At 40.4% G+C, this 12,094-nt stretch overlaps 1 protein-coding gene across 3 annotated transcripts in view; it reads left to right on the top strand.

The window, feature by feature from the left end:
- The window catches only part of SAFB (scaffold attachment factor B), a 35,254-nt gene that overhangs the window by 7,621 nt on the left and 15,539 nt on the right, over positions 1-12,094 (top strand). For all 3 annotated transcript variants that reach the window (XM_038567653.1, XM_038567652.1, XM_038567654.1), the window contains exons 3-6: positions 5,260-5,324; positions 5,404-5,610; positions 8,717-8,779; positions 11,447-11,474. In XM_038567653.1, the coding sequence (XP_038423581.1) occupies positions 5,260-5,324; positions 5,404-5,610; positions 8,717-8,779; positions 11,447-11,474 (363 nt within the window). The remainder of the gene's footprint in view (positions 1-5,259; positions 5,325-5,403; positions 5,611-8,716; positions 8,780-11,446; positions 11,475-12,094) is intronic.

Here is a 12,094-nt window from a genome sequence, read left to right as displayed (position 1 = left end):
CAAAATTGAGACATTAACATGGATATAGTTGCCTAAAATGAGACCTTCTTTAGTTATTAGGTTTTTCATAGCTCAAAAGGAAAAATAATCCAAGGTCCTGCATTATACTGAATTGTCATGTCTCTGGTTTCCTTTTATCTGGGGCAGTTTCTAAGACTTGTATTGTATTCCTGTATTATCATTTTGGAAGTGGACAGACCATTTGTTTTGAAAGCTGTTTTTCAAATTAGGGTTGGTCGGTTTGTTCATTTTATTTTTCTCTCTCATTAGGTTCATATCCTTCACTTTTGTCAGCAGTACCACCAGAAATGTTACTCTTCCTCAGCATGTCTTCTCTGGAGGCAGGCACATGTTGTCTATTTGAGTAACTGACTTTAAGTGCTAAGTTGGTCAGGTTTCTTCTCTGGAAAGTTACTATCTTACCCTTTGTAATTGTATCTTATGAGGAAGATACTTTGAGACTTCTGTAAATACCTTGTTCCTCCTCCACTAGTTTTAAGCACCCATTAGTTGTTATCCATTGGTGATTTTCTAAATTTTTTATCCTATATAAGTTTATTAGTTGCTTTTCTGCCATGAGGGAGGATGGCTTGCCCTTCTCCCTTAGCATTGTGAACTTAGATATTCTTATTTTGTTAAGTAAGGTATAAACTTATTGGTGGTTATAAACTTTCTGGTAGTTATTTTGACGTTCAGATTGTTCCAGTAAGAACTCTTCAAGCTGGCTTACGTGTCTTTTTGACATCTCCATATCACTCCTCGGGCACTTTCTGGCAGAGGAAGGTATTCCAGTCTCTTGTACTTTGCTGCTGTACCTTGGGTATCAGTCATTTCTTCTAGATCCCTTGGTTGTACTTGTGAAGAGTGGTACCTTGTAGGCCAGTGCTAGGTTTATAAGGTCTGTTGGACTGAATATGCCTCATAAAATTAAATCCTGGTGAAGCAATCAAATTAGCCAATGACAGCTTCAGAAATGTGAAAAAATAAAGCTCTGGCTAATGTGAGCAGTGCACCAACCAAATCTGCTAGCTAGTTAAAATTGTTTATTAATTGATTCTTTTGAATTTTAGAGGTGGCAGTGATACTTGTGAGTCAAAGACTTAAGGTAGATATTAAGAAAACAGTTTAGTGTTCTTAGATGACAAATAAAAATGAAAGGAACTATTCAAGACCTATGACATGGCTAATCTTGAGAAAGTTTTCCTAGATGTGATGATTTCATATTAGAAAGTTGTCAGTTACCCCCAGTGTAATCTAAAAAAAAGGGTATAAGAATAAAATTGTGAAGAATCAGTCATATAAGAGTTCTCATTTTAATAGGAAGATACCAGAAACAGTGGGAAGTGGGAAGATTTTCTTTCTTTCTTTTTTTTTTTTTTTTTTAAGATTTTATTTATTCACGAGAGACAGAGAGAGGCAGAGGCAGAGGGAAAAGCAGGCTCCACGCAGGAAGCCCGATGCAGAACTTGATCCTGGGACCCCAGGATCACGCCCCGGGCCAAAGGCAGGTGCCAAACTGCTGAGCCACCCAGGGATCCCCAGATCTGTCCATCTTAAAGGTGGTACTATGGTTGCCTGGCTGGCTCAGTCATTGGAGCGAGCAGCTCTTAATCTCAGGGTCGTGAGTTCAAAACCAGCCCTGTGTCAGGTGTGGAACCTACTTAAAATAATTAAAAAAAAATAGATGGCATTAAGGAATTTTCAGTAGATGATGTTGGAACAGTTGACTGTCTGACGGTGGGAAAAGGTCTGTTCTTCCTCCTTCCATGGCAAATAGGAATTCTGGCTAGGATAGTACTTTCATAGTCACTGTGGTGAGGGAGACCTGAAATGACATTTAAGGCAAGACAAAAAGGCAAATAATAAACTCTGCTGCACAAAAGGTTTAATCTTTTCAGCAAAAGACATCATAAATAATTCAGATGCAACAGACTGAGAAAAAAGTATTATAGAATGTAAATATCCAGAAAATGCTAACTATTCCTACATATCAAGAAGGAAAACATGCAGTTTCTGGTTGTCAAAGTAGAAACTATGAATACACAGTTCACAGATCAAAGGAAAAACAAACATAACCTGTATACAAAAAAAAAGATTCTCTTGCTAGTAATTGAAGGAAAGCAAATAAAAATAGAATTACCATTTTAACTCTCACTCTTTTAAGAACTTAAACCGTTTCTAATAATCCTGTATAGGTGGGATGTGAGGAAATAGGCAGTTGTTGGACATGGTAAGTTAATAAAGCCTCTTTGCACTGGGGCAACTAAACTAAGGAACATTCACAGTATTAAAGATGGAGGTGGATTACTATGTGGTGCAAGAAAATAAGAGTGTGAATCTTTTATTAGTGGAGTAAAATTGACAGTGAAATGAGTGTGACTCTTTAAGCATAAATGTGGTTGTATTATCGAATACATTTTAAAAGCAGTGACCTGCCCACACGCATCAGGCCACTCGGGGTGCAGTGGAGGAATCCCTGCAGAAGTCAGAGGAGGTAGTCTAACCAGTGAGTTTGGACATGATCCCTGAGGCAGAAACTGAGCAGAGAGGAAGAGGAGATGGAATCCCAGGCAAGGGAACTAGGAACAAGTTAGGGATGTCCAAGCAATGCCTTGAGTTTGGAGGCTGTGAATAAGGATGATGTTTACTCTGGATGAAGATTTTGATGAGCACCTTTTCCCAGTACTCTGATTTATTCCAGAGAGCTATATTTTTCATTTACATCATTCCTGCATTGTTGTAAACACATTTTTTTTTTCCTTCTTTTGAGAAAGTATGGTTCCTTTTCCTAAATACTGCTTCTTGATAAGCTTCCCATCCAGGGTTGTACTTTCTATACTGAAGACTAAATGTTCTTAGGAGCACACTTTTTTTTTTTTTTTTTACATTTTTGGTCATTTTTTGAGAGAGTTCACCCCTCTCCCCCTAGTCCCCGAAGGGGTTTGGGCTACAGCGGGCCTGTGCTATTGCTGTGGAGCAAAGATGGTTGTGAAAGTGGAAAATTGATTTTGCTCTTTGGAAACCTGCTGCCTCTCCTTTTCTGAGAGAGAAAAGGGTTGCAAGTTTGTGGTGACCTACTTAGATTTTTCCTAGTAACTAGGATAGAATTGGACAAAAACCAATGTATATATTCTAGAATTATACCAGCTTTATCAAGTATAATAAATCTGTGGAAATGCTGCTGGTGCCTCTTCCTGGTATAGTTATATATAAAGACCATTGTGTTGAGTTCCAGACATTTTTTGAAGCTCAAGGCATATTTTGTCAGAGATATTACAAAATGGCAGTGGTTTTCCCAGCCAGCCACTAAGGCTATTTGCACATAATGTATTGAATTCTACTATTAGTATCATGAAATTCTATGTTTTTAAATAATGTATTCCTGAAAAACCCTTCAGATTTCCTGTTAGATATTCCTGAATGAAATTAGAATCAGGTAACACATGTAATAAAAAAATTCTTATTCCTGAGAGAGGATTTTTTTTCTCTTTTTAAGAAACTCAATTCTGGTATAAATGGTTTGAGTTTTTCCTGCCACCCCCCCCCTTTTCCCCCCCTGAATGTTACACATTTCATACACTTAATAAGCTTAATCCTTAAATATAAGCAAGTTTAATGTCTATTTCTCTTACATTCTTTGAAAAAACACTTAACCTTAAGAAATTCATTTTCATGTTGGGAGAAGGGTATTGTAGGAAGTGAGGTTTTCTGTTTGGTGACTGAGTGAGGGCTGCTATCAGTGGCCGGCCCTGCATCCTCTGAGAGGTGGAGCAGCGCCTTCGTGATACGGAGCTAGAGCTCCCAGAGCACAGAGCCTTACTACACTGCAGTCTGCTTTTGAGCCTGCTTTCATATTTCATACATGGGATTTTATTCTTCACACTGAAAAGAATTTAATTTTAGCAAGCCTATTCTGAGACCAAACATATCACTTTTCCCCTACATATTTCATTATTAGGGGTAATGATTTCCATTTTCTCTTCAGCCCTGTCATTTCTGTTATCATTTGCATTTTCTGTTTTTTTTTTTATTATTCATCCTTATAATTTGTACCAAAAAAAATAAAGGCAAATGGCCACATAAATGCTATTTAAATGGGTGTGCCAACAACGTGCCTGCCCACTTTGAACTGTCGTCTTCAGAACAGATTGTGAATGTTCTAAAATAATCTATTTGTAAGAAATACTAAGGTTGAGTGAAGGGAGTTAAGGGGAAATGATTTCCTCATTTTCAAAGCACAGAGTCAGATTTGTGTAAAAACTGAAATGTGAGCCAGAAAATGAGTCTAGCCTCCTGAACAAAAAATATTCAATCTAAGGATAATTCAGGTTGAAAACTTATTCCTTTTTTGTCTAGAACATTGGCAAGTATAAGAAATAATAGCTGGTTTTAACAAAGATTCAGAAAGATGGGCACTTTTATTTGTTGATGGAACTGTATGAATTGGAACAACCCTTCCTCTGGGGCATCTTCATAATATGTGGGTTCTTTGTTTTTAATAAAAGCCTGAAAAATACACACACCCTTTGTCTTAGAATTGGCATTTCTAGAAGTATCTTCTAAAATGGTAATTGCCTGTGTATGCAAAGAATTGCCAGGATGTTTCTTAGTATTTTCTTGGATTCCCATGCATGAGTATAAATTAGATCAGTGATGGTATCTCTACGTAATGCTATTAAAGAATATGGAAATAAGTTCATAACATCATGACAAGATCACAAAATGATGGTACAGTGTCATTTTTGTAATTATAGTGCAGGTGTATGTATAGCAGAACAGAGGAGGATGTCTGTATGTCAGTATAACATAGGGGCTGATTCTAGTGGTAAAATTATGAATGGCTTTTCTTATTGTTTATTTATATGTTGTTTTGTGTCATTTTCTATGGGAAAATATGTTCCATGTTTCTTAACTAAAAAGCAGCATGCTGTATGGAATGTTCTTTCCCCCACAGCCAAAGCTACTTGACAAAAAGGCCAGGCCTTAAAACGGGTCTTTATCTGCCTTGACCTCATTAAGTACTCATTTCCAGCTCCTTACACCCGCACAGCCACTTGATGAGAATAGAACCTCTTCTGCTTGGGGTGGGAGCAGGCTGCCCTGTCACAAATGGCCTTACTCTTCCAGGATTACCATTCTTAAGTTGGGAAGTACCACGGGTGTTGGTGTCAGCTTCTGTCATGCTTAGGGCCTATAAAAGTCACTGCTTTTGGAAGATGCAGGTCATTGATCTGATGCTGTAAACTATTCTCTCTTCAGGGCGTAAGCCAGAAGAAGAGGGTGTGGAAGATAACGGGCTGGAGGAAAACTCTGGGGATGGACAGGTATGTGCAGCCTTGTCAGTGAATCAGCTTGGATCGACCTATGGCAGTATGTGATGGTTGTTATTTTGTTTTGTCACAGGAGGATGTTGAAACCAGTTTGGAGAACTTGCAGGACATCGATATGATGGATATCAGTGTATTGGATGAAGCAGAAATCGATAACGGAAGTGTTGCAGACTGTGTAGAAGACGATGATGCGGATAATCTCCCAGAGTCCCTGTCTGATAGTAGAGAGCTAGTCGAGGGAGAGATGAAAGAGCTTCCTGAGCAGCTTCAAGAACATGCTGTAGGTAACTCGGCAGCGCCTCTCTAGGATGCATCATGAATGTATCAGTTCCTTAAATGTCGTGAGAGATAAAATTTATGTTTGGAGTTGAGGTCTTTTAATGCTAGTTCAGTGGGATTGTACTTAATCTGTTAATGTGTAAAATCTAGACAATTTTGAAAATACACTTTGCTTTATTGAGAAGTGTCTTGATGAGATCCAGGAATATGTGCTGTTTTCAGAATGCAGCATTAAACATTTCAGGGACACTATCAGAAACTCTCCAATTACAGGAGCTTGGTCTGTGGTGGTAACGGTTCGCATGCCTTGAAAATACCAAAAGAGAGGTTGAAGTTGATTTTTTTTTTCCTGATAAAGAACCAATCGTGCCTTCCTAGTCAGCCTTTCATAAAATAGGCTTTGACATTGTCTTTAAAGCTTTAGTTTTTTGTTTTTGTTTTAAGATTTTATTTATTTATGAGAGATACAGAGAGGAGTGGGGGAGAGAGAAAGAGAGAGAGGCAGAGGGAGGAGCAGGCTCCCCGCAGGGAGCCCAACATGGGACTCGATCCCGGGTCTCTAGGATCAGGCCCTGGGCTGAAGGTGGCACTAAACCGCTCAGCCACCCGGGCTGCCCTGTTTTTGTTTTTTTAAAAGATTTTATTTATTTTTTCATGAGAGAGACAGAGAGAGAAGCAGGCTCCATGCAGGGAGTCCGAAATGGGTCTCGATCCCGGGACCCCAGGATTATGCCCTGGGCCGACGAAGGCAGGCGCTCAACCGCTGAGCCACACAGGCGTCCCAAAAGCTTTAGTTTTTTTGTTTTTTGTTTTTTGTTTTGTTTTTCATTTTAGAAACAAATTTAATTATAATAATAATGCGTACTATTTATTGAATTCTGTTTGTCAGGCATTATGCGGGTGTCTTTCAGTACTTTTAATAAGAATGACATGTATATATATATCTTGCCCATTTTCTGCTTGAGGAAATCAGGGTGTAAAGAAACATTTCCAGGCAGCACACAGCTCAGAAGAGAATTAAGACCAAACTAATTCCAGAGTCTGTGTGCTTAACTCAAATATTGTGTTGATTTGGTGTGAATAATTTATTACATTATTTTATTTCTGTGAGGATCAGCGTTTGTTGGGTAGACTGAAAAGGCAGTGAAAATTAGAAGCCATTAGGCATCTTGTTAGAAATCCTTATGTGTTGATTCCTGGGAGGTACCTTGTTTTCATAGCGGCTTTCAGATCTCTTGCAGTGAGGGTCCCGAGTTGCCCCAAGGGAAGGAAGCCCTGTTCTCTGCTACTGGATCCGCTTCTGCCATTCCTCAAAATATTTTTGCATTTCTTGGAACTGATTCTGAGTATCCTTAGAGGTAGCAGACTGTCATCTCTGAATGGGGTGTTTGATTTTGAGAAATGAATGTCATTTTGATAAAAATAGGACGTGTAATTTTATGTTTTGGTGTGAGTATCATTCACTGGTTTTGTAGAAAGTACCCAGAAACACTTGAGCAGTGACACAAAGTACAAACCCATCCTTATTAGCTGATTTTTCTGAAGGCTCTTCCCCCCACCCCCCGATTAGAAAATAATATGTTCAGCCGTAAAATCCTGGAAACATCCTAGTATCTGCCAGTGATGGTTAAAATAATTATAATTAATGGAAGTAGGTTAGGTTAAGAATTAGGACCATTCACTAGCCATCTGACAGTTTGCTGTGTGACCTTGAGCAAATTACTTAACCTCTCTGGACCTCATTTATAAAAATAGTAGGTTTGGGGAGGATTGAGTAGATGAACATTTATTACTATCTTCCATCTAAAGTCCTCAAACTGGCCAGAGATCTGTTGGCCCATAGCTATACCTGTTGGTGGCAATCATCTGCGGTAGCTGATCTCTCCACATAATCATGACAGAAACCATCTGGCCTGCAAAGTCTCAAATATTCGCTATCTGGCCCTTGATAGGAAAAGGTTTATGCTGACCCTAGTTTAGAGCCATGCCTAGCATATAGCAACACAATAGGGCTGTTGCTGCTGTTACTGTAAAGTTTTATTACTAGTTCCAGTAATAGTTACTACTGTTATACTACCATGTAAATGAACTAGTAAGTAGACTCATGTCTACAAGAAGAAAGTGTAAATATGGCAGGGGACAGAATGTGCTGCCACTCATGTGGACAAAGAAAGGAGACATGGGAGAGGTGGTCTTGCATACATGCATGCTGCACTGTCATGAGCATGCGTGGACTCTCTGAAGGCGATTGCATCAGGGGAAGGAAGGAGTGGTGCAAGGGTGGTTTCCTAGTCAGAAACGTAATAGCCATATATATTGTTGATAAAATATTTGAAAAATGATCCCCCTCCCTAAAATATAACAACCTTAGGGCTTTACAGCAAGCAATTAAAATTATTTCGGTTCTCACAACAATAATTTTATGAACCTCCCTTATATGTTTGGGGAACCTCCCATCTTATTTGGGGATAGATATTGGGGATATTTTCTTGGAATAGAAGGTCAACATACCAGACATTTGTCCCCAACAGAGGCGCCTCAGTGGATCACCTGACTTGGCAGTCCTTTATTCCTCTCTCTGCACTCCAGTTTGGAAATTGATGAGGCTAGGAGGCTTAGGACTCCGAGATGCCATGCTGGTCTGGGCCAGAGTCACCTTGGGGCAGCGGGCTCAGTAGCAGTAGCATTCAGACTTGGGAGACGTGGTGGCCCCTGAAATCCAAAAATTCATTCTGCAGTCTAATTCTGGATGTCGTTCATGGAAGAGCAGCCCCTAAACCTGGTGTTCAGTTGACTTGGGAGAGACCGTACTACCTAATTTTGATCTCTTTTCTGCTTAAACTTTTTCTTTCTTCGTTTGGCTTGTATCTTAAAACCTCAGTGGTACCATTTTAGTGGGTTTCCCAATCTATTTGCAGCTATTTTATATATTTATAACATTTCTTTAAATCAAGGTGAAGTGAAACTAATATTGCTGTTTGGATTGCTGCACTGTGTTTAGAATTCAATCATAACTGATTTTCATGGCTATTCCTTTTCATTATACAGCTGTACCATTGTGTTACCTTTTATTGATGTTTTTTAAACTATTTTTATTTATTTTACAGATAGAGGACAAGGAAACTCTAAACAATTTAGATACTTCATCATCTGACTTCACTATATTACAGGTAAATAGTATGTCTCAATAACTTTAAAATCAAAGGTTAGACTACCATTTCTGGAAACCAGATATTGTATGACATTCCCAAGTAAAAGTCATTGCAAGGTTTGTTTGCCCTGTTGGTATCTTCAGAGGGCTTTGCTTTCCACTTTTCCCCAAATACAACGTGCCTATTACTCATCGTCTTGGCTTCCCCTACAAGCACTGTGACTTATCTATAACTAAGAGGAGGGAATGTTCTTGTTGATCAGATAGCTGGGGCAGAGATTGCCTGTCTGATCTGTTCTGGGTGGCATCCTCTGCAGAAAGACACTAAGGGGAGATGGTGGCGAGGGTTGGGGGAGCACTGCCTCCCCAAGAGATATTAATGGGGTCCAGATGAGAACACAGGAGGGTGGGGTGGCCAGAGCACTGACACCACAGCTGGGAAAGGTGGGATCTCAGGCCTGGTTCTGCTTTGGGGAATTTTTCTCACAGAAAATGCACAGATTTCTTTTGATGACTTTATCATCTTGACTATATCATCTGTGTAAATATTAAATCTTAGATGAGAACAAATGAGATGTGGACTAACTTTCAGGTAGGATTTACATAAATGTGGGTCTTGAGTTTCCTTTTAATTTTTCTGCCAGCCTGCCTAGATACATAAACTGTTGGAATAAACTTACCTGCATAGCGGTCTGATTTTCATGGAAAGTTTGTGAGGAAATGAAAATACTGTCAGCTTTTGCCAGTCTTTATTTTTGTTTTGGGGTTATTTTGGTCCTATTTCATTCACCTGTACTACTTAATTAGAAATCATCTTTGAGACACAATCTCCATGTGCTTCTGCCAGGCAGGGACAAGGCTGGTTTTTTGGCAAGCCGGAATCCCAGTTTCAAGGAGGGTGCAAACATCAAGAAATTGTGCTGGAACCCACCCTACCTTTAGGGCTGATGTCTCTCCAGCTGCAAAGTGACACCACCCATTCCTGGCTCCGAAAGGATAGGGGGAACTGGGTCTTATCATTTTCCTGAGTCCTTCTAGGTCCAAGATTCCTGTGTTAAAGTGAAACATATATAAACCCTTGCAGAAATAAGTGGGGATAGATTCAATTCTCTCCAGAGAACGTTAAGGAGAGGATTCTTCTGCCTAGAATGCTCTTTGGCTTTAGTTGTAGGATTAAGTCCCACAGTGGGGTATGTTTCATGGAAAGAAAATAGGTAGGATGAAAGTATGAAGAATGTGTAGAGTTTCCTGGGGCTTTTCAGAATGGTGGACTAGCTCCCAGTGAAGGTGCAGACTCCCCTCACCACCACCACATCCACATCCCAGGTGTGTGTTAGTGCCTGTGATGTGTCAGGTATATATGCAGATATGAATGAGAAGGAAGGGTGGTCACCATTTTCACAGGGCCCTTTATCCCTGTGTGAAGACACAGTAGCAATGTTGGGAAGAGACTGGGCTGATGCCCACTCCCATTCACACTGCCATAGCATAGAACATGGCTCTGCTGTGTGTCCTTGGGGCAGTTTGTCCGCCACTCTGCCAGTCTCCCAGTCTGAAAGGAAGGATGATACTAATACAAATAGTACCAACCAGTTAGGGCTGTCTGGTGATTAACGCATGTATGTAAAAGGCTTAAATTTGTGCCTGGGACCTAGTCAGTGCTCATCAGTATTGACTGGAATTCCAGGATAACATGCCTTAGGCAGAGAGTGTAGAGCGCTGAAGGACCCCATGGTGAGAGAAAGGTTCTTCCTTAGTGGGGCAGCCTCTGAAGCCATTAGGAGAAGCCTTTCCATGAGGAGATGGCCCCTGAGCTAAGTGCTGGGGGATTTGTAGGGACTCAGCTGGGGATGAGGGAAAGTACAGACGGAGCTGTCAGGAGAGAGATGGTGTGAGGGGCCATTGCCCGAAGGCTGTAGTCCGCAGAGGAACTTTGTGCACACTATGGTGGCAGATAGATGGGGAAGGGACAGTAAAATCAGGTGCTCTTGGAGGTGAGGAATAGCAGTGCTCTGGATCGGCAGGGCTTCCTGGGAAGGGTTTGGGGGATATCTAGTAATTAGAGGTGGCCCAGTGGGAACGTCAGTGGAAGAGATCAGGGAGGAGTACTGTGTCCTCCTGGAGAGCGCTCAGGCGACCAGGTGCAGACATGGTAGGACCATAGGAACCCAGAACAGGGGTCAAACCACCTGTGCCTATGTTCCCTCACTCTTTGAAATTTTCAGAAATTAATCTATGTTAAGTGAAGAAATGAAAAAAAAAATGTGAAGAAATGATAAATGTCAGGCACTGTGTTACACATTACAAGTAGACAAAAACACTGCTCTCTTGGCTTTTAAGAGTTCAGTCCAGGGGGACGGTTGAGCATGTGATGTCAGTACCATGGGAAGTGATAATGTTGCCAGGAGCTGGGGAAACGAGGCAGCGCAAACAGAAGCAGCAACCAGGTCCTAGGCCCCTTGAGAGTAGCTCGGGCAGATTGGGGGGGGGGGGGGGAGCGGAGGCAGGTGACGTGCTATGTCCATGTGTGGGCTCTGTCCTGAATGTGAGCAGATACTCTACCTGTTGGATTTGTGAGTTTACTAGTACATGTTTTAGAAATCACCTTTTTAGTGACAGTTTTTGGTGTAAAGAAACTGTAGGTTTCATTCATCTGGCACCATCTTATTTATGTTTTTTGTTGCAGGAAATTGAAGAGCCTTCCTTGGAGCCAGGTACTGTTAAATGAAAAACTTACCAGCGGGGGTTTGGAACTATTCTAGCTTTCCACCTTCTCTAATTTAAATTCTTTAATTTTAAAAAGTTGCCTTACTGTAGTATACATTGTTCTAAAGGTTTACGATCCAGAACATACCAGGATCATAGAGATTGGAAACCCAGCCATATCACCAGATCTGTGAAAGTGGCTAACTTCTCACGTTACAGAATGTATTGATGAGATGAAACGATCTCATGCCTTTTTAAACATAAATGGCACTTAAACATATGTAGAAAGAGTTTGCATGATGCTTCTCATGAGCTAATACCTCTGCACCCCACAAAACAGATCTTGTGATATTGGGCAGTGTCTTAACTTTGTGGTTTTTAATTCAGGCAGTGCAGGTAGTTGTAGGGAGATGCATTTTAAAACATTGAGACATAACTGGATTCCAGAAGAGGAAAGAGTTTCTTCATGAGAATTCCAAACAAATACTATTCACTTTCTGGACTGCAAATATCTCAGAGCACCGATGGAAGAGATTCTGGTTTTCATGTTGGACTGTTCTGTTAAAAGAAATTCAAAGAAATTTGGAAATTGAGCTGTTCAGTGAATGGTGATACATTCAGTTAAGCA

This window comes from Canis lupus, chromosome 20 (genome assembly GCF_011100685.1).
Source record: "Canis lupus familiaris isolate Mischka breed German Shepherd chromosome 20, alternate assembly UU_Cfam_GSD_1.0, whole genome shotgun sequence".
NCBI lineage: Eukaryota > Metazoa > Chordata > Mammalia > Carnivora > Canidae > Canis > Canis lupus.
The sequence above is the reverse complement of the archived record's forward strand: the minus strand, read 5'-3'. Positions and strand labels throughout refer to the sequence as shown.